Below are 13,588 nucleotides of genomic sequence, written 5' to 3'. Positions count from 1 at the left end.
GAGTGTGAAAACAATATAGATGTTTAGAGATAGATCTGAAGCCAGAATGAAGACTCCATTTCCCCAAAGAGGTATTTTTCCATCTTTCCCATCTCAGCAAGTCATTAAAAGCCAAACTGGTAAAAAAACAAAAAACAAAAAACAAAAAACAAAAAAACAACCACCATGCACGTCTCATTGACAGATGTCTAAATTTCACTTAACAACCACCAACAGTATCTATGAGGCTAATCTTCAACCATTCCAGCATCCTGAACTTCACTTTGATGGGCATACCAGGCTTAGAGTCACAGCACTTGTGGTTATTTCTTCCTTTCTCCTCCATGTTCTTGGCTGTCCTCATTGTCAATGGTGCTATTCTCTTTCTGGTGGCCACAGAGCCCACATTTCACATCCCAATGTACCTGCTCCTGGCCTTGCTGATGGCAGCTGACCTCATATCTACTCTGGCTCTATTGCCCAAGTTCCTTTGCCTCTTCTGGTTCAATGATGGGGATATAGCTGCCAATGCCTGTTTCACCCAGATGTTTTTCATCCATGGAACATCTGTGGTATGATCAGCCTTACTTGTCACAATGGCCTTTGACCACTTTGTGGCTGTATGTGAGCCGTTACGCTACAACACAATTCTGAGCCATTCCTTAGTTGGATGCCTAGGACTGATGGCTCTGGCCAAGGGTGTGATTCTTATCCTACCCATGCCACTTCTACTTCAAAGGTTGACATTCTGCCACATGGTCATTCCTCATACCTACTGTGACCACATGGCTTTGGTGAAAATGGCCTGTGACCATACCAGACCTAACCATATCTATGGGCTCTTTGTGATTCTGCTAGTGGTGGGACTTGATCTGCTGCTCATTGGCTTCTCTTATGGCTTCATTCTTCAGGCTGTGGTATGTCTCAACTCTCAAGATGCTACCTATAAAGCTCTCAACACCTGTTCAGCTCACCTCTTTGTCATTCTTGTCACTTATGTTCCTGCACTCTTTTCATCTCTCATGAACCGCATTGGTCACAATATCCTACCTCATGCTCGTGTTCTCCTTGCCAATCTCTACCTTCTTCTACCCTCAGTGCTCAACCCCATCATCTATGGTTCAAAAATGAAGGAAATATGGCACAAGGTGACCAAATGCCTTTGCAGAGGACCTGCATAGACTATGAGTGCTGACAATATACCTGTGAGTAAATAAACAGTGAGAACAACTGACAGTGCTTTGCCCAACCATCCAAGACCCAGTTATATCTTTAAATGGACTGTGGACCAAATCAGAAGGAACGTTTGTGTGTGGTGGTTTCCCACATTTTGGCTTGTTTGTTTGTTTGTTTGCTTTGTTTTGTTTTGGCTTGCATGAAGAAGTGATGTTTGTCCTTTCATTGAGCTATGAACTAAAAAAGGAAGAGGCCCAGACGGCTCTTTCTATGTCTGTTTAAACAGAAGCGCTCTTATGGCATGGGTCTCCTGATGACTTTCACATCTGTGTTCATGTTCATCAGCTACACACAAGATTTTTCTGTAGATGAGCCAAGATCATCTTTCCTTGTCTGGCTGGAAAGTTTATACTTACTTTGGCTTTCTATTTTCTAATTTTTAAATTCTGTGTCTGTTTCCAAAGAATGTCTTACTACTGAAAGCACCTAACATACTCACTATCTTTGGATACCACTTTAACACGGAAATTTGTCTTGTCACCAGGATTATTTCTAATGCAACAGCAGTGCAACATGTTCACGATATTAATTAGATGATTGTGATGATTATAACAAAAATGGATGAATTTGAAAATGACATATAGACACAGGTTGTGGGATTATTGAAATACATATCACAGGTTTCATTGCAAGGGAAAACGTGTCTAGATGCCTAATTCGAAAGACTTCTGTGACCAGGAAATTTACCTTAAAAAAAAAGATATATGTTAACAGGAAGCTACCTGTTCCATAAGTGATATTCCAGGGTAACTTGGATCATGAACAAAGACCAACTTATGTGATGAAGCTTTGCCACTTTGAAATATTTGAGTCATTGTAGTGCTTTCTATCTAATCATTTTAAGTACGTAGTCATCATAGGGTCAATTGCATAATGTAATAAGGCAAATACAAGATTGGATATTTAAGCAGAAATGACTCCATTTACAAAAAAAAATTTTTAATGAATCCATGAAATATAAGAACTACTAAAAAATAAGATAGTTACAGTTTTAAAGTTAAATAATTGTTATTATCGTAAACTCAGGAAAAAGAATCCTAAATTTTTAAATCCTTTTTAAATCTCTATCCTGTGCTTGAGATTCTTAAAAAGATAATGACACTGTGAGAAGGAGTTGTGCATGTACTTTTTATCCCTAGCCAGGACTTCTGACCAATCCTGACCTCCTCTCTACTCTGTTCAGCTCACCAGTCTATAAACCTTAAGAACATCCTCAATTCATGTGACTTTGACAGAGAGAGCCCTCTGTACTAAATACTCCTTTTCCTTCAGTTTCCACTGGTCTTGCGTAGCTTTCAGTGTAGGGGGATGCCTACAAAACGGGAGTGAATCATATTATCCACACAAGAAAAGAAAGAAACCATTATCTCTAGCCTGTTCTGCTATTTGACTCTCTTAGTAAAGAAATATCCTAACTCATTCTTAACTATGAAAGTATTTTTTTGTAGAGAGTGTGTTGGGGAAGTTTGGACTGAGGGGAAGGAAAAAGGGGAGAGTCAGATAACTAATCTATAAAGGCTTCCCTGGCCTTTTTGTGCTTCATAACCCAGATTTCCCATCGAAGGTTGGATCATAGAGAGAGGATTTATGCCTGATACTGACTTTCAGCCACCATCATGGTCAACATGTCAGAGTTTTAAAAAAGCAACAAAATAAAGGACTGAGTATTCTACTGTCACCAATATAATATCAGTGATGGAGAAGAATGATAACATTCAAACCTTGGATAAACATGTGAGGATACTGGGTAATAAGAAACCATAAAGTTCAGGGCAATAGCTAAGGTTGAGGTGGTTCTATCCTAGAATAGGAGTGAATGGAAGAGGCCTATCTTATGTTTCTCACATTCTATCAATTTCAGCAGAAATACCATCTGTTTAAGTGGCTCTGTGCCACTCGGCTAGTTATGCTGGGTTTTTTAATATATAATAGCTTAGGGAACCATTTCAACTTTAACTCGTTATGTAATAATATCCATTTTGCAGGTAAATTTACAGAAGTTCAATTTCTTTGTAATTTTCCCATAATTAAACAGGTAGTAAGTGATTGATCCTAAATTCTCTTTTTGATGATAAAATGTCTTCCCATGCTATTATGCCCATGTTGTCTCTTTAAAGATAACCAAGAAGTTGTGCAGCGAGACTAAGTGTAACATTGATCAAGAATGGTGTTAATCATAAAAACATGGCAACTATTATGTGCCTACCTCATTCCTAACACTCATAATTAAGTAAGAGTATGTACGTTGTAGAATAAACATTGCCACTATTTGGAAAACTGAAAATATCTTCCTTTTCTAGTTACACTGTTTTTAATGCCCCACCTCACCTCCATCCAATCTCCACTGTTATGATACACGTTGTACCCCTAGAAGTTGGCTTTGATGGGATGCATCAGCCAGTCACCATGACACCTGCCTTCTTTTTGGGTTTGCCCAAGAGAACTATGTTAGTCTGGGTCCTCAGAGAAGGAGACTCTATGACAAAATTAAACATGGAAGAATTTTATTAGTGGAAATACCTGTGTGGATGAAGCTAGGGAGACAGGGGAGACTGGGAAAATCATCAGACTACAATCCAAGTTTGACCATGAGTGAAGGAGGGAGAAAATATTGAGTGAAAGCAACCTGGATTTCTGTGCAGCAAAATCACTGGGAAGTCTTGAAGCTAAAGTCAGAAGACTTTTTTTTTCTTAACCTTCCAGGTGTGGCTCTGCCCTTAGTATCTCCAGGGTCAGTCCTAATCATTCCTGGAAGCAATCTCTGGTAGGCATGACTTTGGCAAGCAGAGGGGCCCTCATCTGGTTACTTTTTCTGTAGGATGAAGTCTGCAATCTACCTTCTCCTGGCTGCCATAATTTACCCTTTATACAGCTCAGCTCCACTCCCCAAGGGTTCAAGAAGTTCCCTTCTCCCCTGAGAGGAAACTCAGAAGACAATAGTGGGATGAATTCTGCAGTTGATCTCAGGGCTGCAACTAATGCTCATCATTGCCCTCCTCCACTCTCCAATCTGGATTTCCCTCACCATTGGCTATCTCCAAGGCAGGTGTTGTGACTTACCTGTGTGGCCCCAAACTTCATTCTGAAAGTGTCTAAACACTTGAGGGTCATATCTCCTTTTTAGTTCAGGATGTTTTCACATGTTCATTTAGTCTTATGATAGGGCAAGGGAGTACCAGTATGTACCCAAGTAAATCACCTGGTTTCACATGATTCCTTCCTGCTGACTTGAGAAAGAAGCCATACCTCTTCCTGCTAATTAGGTTCAAAGTGGAAAGAAGCCCTGAACCTTCAAAATTCTACTGGCAAGAAACAGGCTAAAAATTACTCAGCTGCAAACATATGTAACTATTCACGAAAAAGTAAGGATCACTAAGGGTGAAACCATGAACCAAGAAGATAGAACTAAGTTCCCCACAGGGGGGAGCCAAGAGTCCTAGAGAATTAGCTGTAAAACGTAAAACCTAGTCAAGGAAGTCCAGCTAGAGTTTGCTTGCTCAGCTTCTTCTGCCCCAATACCTGAGACTCCATTCAGATGTGTTGCCTCCCTCATAGTTTATGAGAAAATTGTTTATTTATAAGACCATTATTTATATGAACATTTGCATAGTTATAATTTGTTTTGAGAGACTTAGGACATCTCAAGGCAAAAATTCCTCAGTGGAGATAATGAAAATGAAGAGGACTTGGCATTAAATTAGCCTCCAAAGACTTGAAAGCCAAGCAGAGACTGATTTAAGCTTGACCAGGATATCAATCATATGAACATTGTTCTAATTTTTGCATGGCTAGGAACAATTCTATAGGCATGAAGGGTAAACTAGTCAGTTAACATATTTGTCATTAACAGCACTGCAACCGGTTTCAAGGGTTAATTGCTGCAAGCTAATGCACACCTTGTGTGCTGACATAAGTCCTTTGGTTGTAGCAGAACTCATTTGCTTTCCTTGACAATTGCAGACCACTAGCCTTGAGGAGTAAAGGGCCAGAAATTTCCCACATGATAAGGCCTAACTATACTCAAAACAGCCACCAGGGATGCCAGCAGGTCTGTTCAGGGTCATGTCTGCATACAACTAAATGCCTGGGTACCTGTTTCTCCTGCACATAGCCCCCCTACCTGCCCTATGCCTTCCTTTAAATCCCTCTAGTTATACCTGGACAGGAAAGACAGTCTCTGAGACATTAGTCCACCATCTTCCAGGGTGGCTGGCTTCTGGAATAAAGCAATCTTTCCTCACCCACCATCATTTATCTCTCCAGTGTTGATTTTTCAAGCAGCATGCAGCTGAACCGGAGTTCGGAACCAGTTCGTTGTCCAGTAATATCAACTGTCACATTTTCAGCAAGGCCACAGGAGAGAAGTCAAGGCCACAGGAGAGAAGACATACTGCAGTAAACACAATCAACCATAGATTAATAACACTTGTGAAGAAAGAAAAATACCAGTGAGAAAAGAAACACAGTCAGGCTTCCTTTCCATGCCTTCTCTGATTTTCAGTTTCCCAAGTTTTCACAGAACCAGGTGCTGCTGCCAATTTCCCAGTACATTTTCCCAAGGTGTGCTGTGTTCAGACCTTAATAAATCTTTAGCCCATAATTTCAGCAAAAAAAAAAAAAAAAAAAAAAAAAAAAAACCCAAAAACAAAACAAAATAAGGCTATTCATGTTTAGAGAATATCTCACCAAAACAAAACAAAAAAATGTTTACAGCATGTGGATTCCCTTCTGTATCTCAAATCCTTTCAAATAAGATTAAAAGAAAATCACTCTCTGATCTCAGCAACAACTAAGCCTCCTGTTATCACAGCTCTTCAGGCTAATGAATGCCTCAGTCCCCTTCACTACTGACATATATAGGTCATTTACATCATAAGCCATTGAGCTGAATAGTTTGGCTTTGGTTTGAATTTGGTCTGTTTTGTGGAGGATTAACTAACTGACCTTGGTCCTCTAACCAGACAGGCAGGACTCTTCCTCAAACCTACTGCTACTATTTCTTCCATTCATAGAAAAGGCACTTCCTGTTCAATCCTCATTTTTTTTCCGCCTCAAGCCTGTGCCCTTTATTTCAAGTTCTGAAATGTCCTAGCCCTTGGTATCCAACGGTTCAGCATACTGGAAACATTTGTTATTATTTCTTACCGCAGGCACGACACTCTGGAGAAGGTTCATTTCTTTCCCTCCTGGTAAACTATTGTAAGAGACTCATTTAAATAGTGGTCATGTGGCTATAACCATAGGCATCCTTTTTACTGAATTCTGCCTCATCTATTAGTTATACAATATGATGAACAACACTAGAGTCTTTCTGGTTTCAGCTTCATGAAATTTACACTATTCGCCATTATATCTACAATAACCTTCTAGAACGAGAAACGATATCCTCTGAATTAATGAATTCCCACACATGGGCACAAGACCAGAACTCCACAGCTGCCACGAGTACCTGTTCAGGACGTCCTCCTGGGCACCCATAGAAATTGCCTTACAGAGGTCTGCATTCAAAGGTTTCCAGTATAAAATCGATTTTTGTAGCTATAACTATTTGCAGGGCATTCTCAGACATTTTCTTTCTGGGAGAATCTTGTCAAACAGTGAATTCATTCGGAGGAGCAGAACAGTTGACTCTGGGAGTTTCTACGAGTAGGAAATTAGGTCCAATGCTTGTAAACCTTTACGGTCAGGAGCTTCTCCTTTTTCCTTTTCCTCTGAGAGCTGTCTGAGACTGGCAGCTCAGGTCTCCTGTGCATATTCCTTTGTTCTTCATGGAAATAACCAGTCTCTTACCCAAACGTAAGGTGAACTAGCGGAGAAAATAAAGCAGTGACTGTAAATATTAACTTACTCTTCCTTGTCCTTTCTCATTGCCCCCAATCTCCACCCCCCGTTTCCCCTGAAGCAAACAAATACAATGCATGCTCACACCCACATAATTCTTGCTCTTACATGGTAAAGTGGTGGGCCAGTTATTTTTGCTCAATGTTGTCTCCATATGGAAGCATCCTAACTTATTTTCTATGCACTCTTTGTGTGTTTTGTTGAAAGTGCTTTTAAAAACATGATCAATTTAATTTTCCCAACTGGCATGTCAAGAAAGGAGAGAATATGTCATTATTTTAACTTCATAGGGAATGATTCTTCCTTTAGACCTTTAGAGTTACTGAGAGCAAGGAGGTCTCCTGTGACATAGCCTCTCTGTCCAAGAGTGGGGCAGTCAACCTGCCCAATACGACATATCTCATCACTAGTAAATACTCCCAGGAACTGCCTCCACTAAACATTTTTTCCTCACACCCACTACTGCTGGATGATCAGACAGCCTTCTGGCCATGGTTTATGGTTACAGGGTCCTTCTTCCAGCACCCATATTTGGTCAATTTGTCCCGAAACTCTTTGGTTTTCACTGCGTAAATAATAGGATTGAGCATTGGAGGAACAAGGAAGTAGAGGTTCCCAAGAATGGTGTGTACATGGGGTGCAATTCCCCTACCAAAGCGGTGAGTGAGAAAAGAGAACAGCGAGGGAGTGTATGAGATAAGCATGACACAAATGTGTGTGGTGCAGGTGTTGACTGCTTTGTGGTGGGCTTCCTTAGAAGACAGTCGCAGTACAGCCCGGATGATAAGCACGTACGATGAAGCAATAGCTGAGATGTCCAGCCCGATAACCAACAAGGCCACCACCAGACCATATATCCTGTTGACTGTGGTGTCCACACACACCATCTTCACCACAGCCATGTGCTCACAGTAGGTGGTGGGGATGACGTGATTTACATGAAAGGGCATCTTCTGGAGGAGGACCGGCATGGGCAGAATGAAAAGAATGGCTCTCACTAAACTCACCAGGCCAATGAGCCCAATGCGACTATTGGAAAGGATGGTGGCATAACGCAGAGGTTCACAGATGGCTACATAGCGGTCAAAGGCCATGGTCATCAGGATGGCTGACTGCAACACAGATATGAAGTGGATGAAGAACATTTGGACCAGGCAGCCCACATAGCTGATCTCACTCTGGCCAAACCAGAAGATGCACAGCACCTTAGGAATGGTGGTAGTGGACATGCCCAGGTCTGTGAGGGCCAACATGCAGAGGAGCAGGAACATGGGTTTGTGCAGGGAGCGCTCTGTGCAGATGGTGAAGATGATGGTGCAGTTCCCAAGGATGGTGATGAAGTACATGGAAGAGAAGGGGACAGAGATCCATCTGTGCTTGTCCTCCATCCCAGGAATGCCTTGGAGAATGAAGAAAGGTGGGTGACCCAGGGACCCATTGCAAACGGTCATGGTGATTCTTTGGGGAAATACCTGAGAAGAACAATAAAAAAAACTTCATGAGCCTCAAATTCCAAAAGAGTCAATGTTTTCAAAATGGAAAACTAAAAAGGTGGAATGTGTAGACACTCAAAAAGGATTCTGGAATCAAGCTAACATATGTCATGTAGTATAGTAGAATGCTGTCATGTTAGAGTTATAATAATGTGGTGTAACATCTGACAAATACATATTTCATTTTGAATGTGTTATTCATGATGAACTGAATCATTATTCACACAAGACATCATTTTCACAAAAATTATTATGTGTAATGTTGAATGTGTATCCATTTAGAGAATGTCACTTGAAGCCTGTGCGGCAAATGTGGATAGAAATACCAACCACTGTGACAGAGTATTCAAAACCACTCTCAGTCCACTTAAGATGAAATAAGTCCACAAAAGAGCTGTTCAGTGAGGACCAAGAATGAAGCAAGTGACAGGGCTCTGGGAACCTGAGACCAGGATACCAGGATGGAAGTGCGAAGCCACCTCACCTGAACCACTTACCGGAATAGGAGGCAGGCAGAGTGTGGCAAGCTGGTCCTGGACACCTTCTTCAAATGTGTGTGTGTGAGTGTGTGTGGCTGTATGTTGCTATATCTACACATACATCCGTGTGGCTCGTGGGGAACACACTCTGTGCCCGGCATGTCTCCACTTGTCACTCTCAGCACGCACAATCCATGGTATGGCCCTTTAAGTAACCTAAGGAAAGTCCCCCTAGATGCCCAGAATTAGCTCTTTGCTACTACCTCCTTCCCAAAGGCATACTCTCAAGGCACCACTGCTATTTTGGATAAACTTGACCCTGGAGGTTTCCCTAAGCTCCCAGGGGATGAGGCTGGTTGACCCTAGCAGTTCTGGGCATGTTCCAGTCTTTGGCAGTCCTGGAGGAGCCTGAGAGGAGACAGTGAAATTAAAGCTAAATCTGGAAGTAGAGGAGGTCCTGGCTGCTTGTATTCCAAAGGCTCTCTTTCCCAGATATGTATAAGTGTGGGAAGCCGGTAGGACCTTACTCCATGACTGGGGTAGTCATGCTCCTGAAGGCGTCAGAGGTACAGCCCCTGTTGTTGGATACCCTGGTAAAATGTTAGCAGCTCTAGCTCCATCTATCCTTATTGTCTTCCAGGTTTTTTACTCTAACATGTTTCCTAGGCCAATGGCTTTACCATAGACGTTCCCTCAGGGTATGTTCTGCAATCCCACTTCTCATATCCCAGCAACCCCTCAGCTTCTGGGTCAAGATATAGCATATTTGTTTTTCATTACGTCAGAGGAAGAAAATTTGCCCGAAATAATCTAACACATCCATTGCATAATGCAAAGGACAGGTTCAACTACTCTCAAAATCATACAAAGACAATTCAGAAGTAAGACTCAAAGGGCTAGATTCTAAATTGTAATCTGTTGGGGCACCTGGGTGGCTCAGTCAGTTAATGATTGGACTTCAGCTTAGCTCATGATCTCGTGGTTCATGAGTTTGATCCCCACATGGGGCTCAATGCTGGCAGTTCAGAGCCTAGAGACTGTTTGGATTCTGTGTCTCCCTCTCTCTCTGCCCCTCCCCTGCTCATGCAATTTTTCTCTGTCTCCCTCAAAAATAAATAAACATTAAAATAGAATTTTAAATTGAGATATCTAAATTGTAGTGCAAGTTCTGCCTTAGCCTAGCCCTGTAGGGAAACTTGGTCAAAGTCAGGTGTCAGCAGGAGTAAAGCAGGGGCTGAGGGAAGGAGTGGCAGAATGAAGAGCCTGGAACAATCAATACATCAACAGAAAGAATCATCAACAAATGTGGACAAGCACCGGGGTACCTGATCATAGTCATATCCACACAGCTTTCCCTGCAGAGAGCTGTGCTCTGGTACCACATAAGAATCCTGCATCAGTCATTCTTTCTTCTCTGTCCCAGCGAGATCCTGATGGATGACAATGACAGGTAGCAACCAGAAAGAATCCTTTCTTCCTAGCCTTGCTTTCTCACTTTTACATCCATGGTCCGGTGAATTCCCTGCATAGAACCTCTAAAGAATCTCTTCTTGTAGAGTGTCCCCAAAGTCCTATCAAGTGCTGACATAGTACTGCATCCTTGACCTCTCTTTCACAACTTTTAATCTTGGTCTTTGGATAAGCACACTACCCAGGGAGAATAGCCCTGGTCTGATTTCTTCCAAAATCCTGTATCCCAGTCACTAGCATCATGCTTGGCATTAGTGGGCAGATTAGAAGAGTCAAATAAATGAATAAGTTAGTGAATAAGCAAACAAAATAATTTATTTTAAATATGAACTAATTATGTGTCATAATTTATGAGATCTTACATGGTTTTGTTTTCTAGTGTCATAAAAACCAAAAACAGAACTATATTTGAAGGCTATGCCTTCTCCTTCAAATGAATTCATAAATCAGTGCCAATCCAAACAAATTTCAATTATTCACTTTCCTTGTAATCTTGACAAAATAATTCTGAAATCCAACTGGAATAACAAATATCTGAAAATAATAATGATATAACACAGGGACTATTGTCCTACTAGATATTAAAATGTATCATAACATGGTTCTACTTTAAATAATTTATGGTACAGGCACCATACCATAAAAAAGGTATGGTACAGGCACAGGCAGATTATTTGAGCAGAATAGCATCAATACAAATGCCTAAGTCCATATACCATAAGTTACATAATAAAGACAGTATCTCCAAACCATGGAGAAAATATGGATTATAGATAATATAACTATATAGAAATAACTCTGTATATTTCATATAACTCATGATATTTTCAAGCCTGTCAATGATAATATGGGTTACTCTTATTTTCATCTGTTAGAAACAGAAAGGTTATACAGAATAATATAGGATGTATCCATATATTCACAATATAGATTAAGAAATGTTACATGGCAACACAAACAGACACTCAGATCAATGGAACAGAGTAGAGAATCCAGAAATGGACCCACAAATGTATGGCCAACTAATCTCCGACAAAGCATGAAAGAATATCCAGTGGAATAAAGGTAGTCTCTTCAGCAAGTGGTGCTGGGAAAACTGGACAGCAACATGCGGAAGAATGAACCTAGACCACTTTCTCACACCATACACAAAAATAAACTCAAAATGGATAAAAGACCTAAATGCAAGACAAGAATCCATCAAAATCCTAGAGGAGAAAGCAGGTAAAAACCTCTTTGACTTTGACCACAGCAACTTCTTACTCAACACGTCTCTGGAAGCAAGGGAAACAAAGGCAAAAAGGAACTTTGGGGACCTCATTAAAATAAAAAGCTTCTGCACAGCAAAAGAAACAATCAACAAAACTAAAAGGCAACTGACAGCATTGGAGAAGATATTGCAAATGACATATCAGATAAAGGGTTAGTATCCAAAATCTATAAAGAACTTATCAAACTTATCAAACTCAACAACCAAAAAACAAATAATCCAGTGAAGAAATGGGCAAAAGAAATGAATAGACAGTTTTCCAAAGAAGACATCCAGATGGGCAACAGACACATGAAAAAATTCTCAACGTCACTCATCATCAGGGAAATACAAATCAAAACCACAATGAGATACCACCTCACACCTGTCAGAATGGCGAACATTAACAACTCAGGCAACAGCAGATGTTGGTGAGGATGTGGAGAAAGAGGATCTCTTTTGCACTGCTGGTGAGAATGCAAACTGGTGCAGCCTCTCTGGAAAACAAGATGGAGTTTCCTCAAAAAATTAAAAATAGAACTACCCTACAACCCAACAATTGCAGTACTAGGTATTTATCTAAGGGATACAGGTGTGCTGTTTTGAAGGGGCACATGCCCTCCAATGTTTATAGCAGCACTATCAACAAGAGCCAAAGTATGGAAAAAGTCCAAATGTCCATCGATGGAAGAATGGATAAAGATGTGATATATATATATCTATATATATAATGGAGTATTACTTGGCAATCAAAAAGAATGAAATCTTGCCATTTGCAACTATGTGGATGGAACTAGAGTGAATTATGCTAAGCAAAATTAGTCAGAGAAAGACAAATACCATATGACTTTACTTATATGAGGAATTTAAGATACAAAACAGATGAACATAAAAGAAAGGAAGCAAAAATAATATAAAAACAGGGAGGGGAACAACACATAAGAGCCTCTCAAATATAGAGAACAAACAGAGGGTTACTGAGGGGTTGTAGAAGGGGGGATGGGCATTAAAGAATCTACTGCCGAAATCATTGTTGCACTATACGCTAACTTGGATGTAAATTAAACATTTAATTAATTAATTAATTAATTTAAAAAATAATAAATGTTACAAAAAGAGTAAGAGACTTGGGGCTCTTTACTTGTGGGGCAAGTAGTTTACTTGTGGAGTTTTTTTTATCTTTGAAAGATGAATTGTATCATTATAACTCCTTCAACATTTTATACTTCTTAAAAATATTTTTACCACATAAATGTGAATCCTAATTTAATGAATAACATTGTAACATATATTTTTGGAACATATATTTTTAAGCTCTTTGTAAATGGTGTTATGCCATGCCAGTTTACAAATCTTTATTTTTCTCAACGTTATATTTATGAGATACACTCATGTTTTGCATGTAGGTCTGGTGAAGTACTTATTACTTCTAAAATTGTATATTTATTATTACTCAATAGAGGTACTATGGGACATATACATTTTAATGAGTGAAGATACCACAATTAGTTATTATTATTTGAATGCAGATATTATACTTTATTCATTGATTCTTCTTTGCTGAATATTTAGTTGGTTTACAATTATTTATAATTATAATGTTGTTATTAATATTCTTATATAAAGCTGTCTTCCTGCTTTATTGATTGGCCACATCCTTTAGTTGAATTATAAAACTTAGCCATCTCAGTCTATTTTGTGTGCTTTAAATTATGACCGGTCAGGCCCAGAGTATGAAGTCTCTAAGTGAAGCGTGCCATGGGAATAGAAGAAAGCCATAGATCAGGGGTTTACAAGTGAGTAAACCAAGGGAGATTTCTGGGAGTGACTGGGCCATAGAT

At 40.0% G+C, this 13,588-nt stretch overlaps 2 protein-coding genes across 2 annotated transcripts; one reads left to right on the top strand and one right to left on the bottom strand.

The window, feature by feature from the left end:
* Window positions 1-221: 221 nt before the first annotated feature.
* On the top strand, window positions 222-1,160 carry LOC123600452 (putative olfactory receptor 52P1). Its single transcript, XM_045482506.1, is given in 1 exon segment — window positions 222-1,160. A coding segment is annotated over 1 exon segment (939 nt).
* A 6,369-nt stretch (window positions 1,161-7,529) lies between these two features.
* Window positions 7,530-8,507, bottom strand: LOC123600451 (putative olfactory receptor 52P1). The gene has a single exon (XM_045482504.1). It carries the CDS (start codon window positions 8,505-8,507, stop codon window positions 7,530-7,532), a length of 978 nt encoding a protein of 325 aa, XP_045338460.1.
* Window positions 8,508-13,588: the final 5,081 nt, after the last annotated feature.

Source organism: Leopardus geoffroyi, chromosome D1 (genome assembly GCF_018350155.1).
Source record: "Leopardus geoffroyi isolate Oge1 chromosome D1, O.geoffroyi_Oge1_pat1.0, whole genome shotgun sequence".
Lineage (NCBI taxonomy): Eukaryota > Metazoa > Chordata > Mammalia > Carnivora > Felidae > Leopardus > Leopardus geoffroyi.
This window is presented reverse-complemented; position numbering and strand designations above follow the sequence as displayed.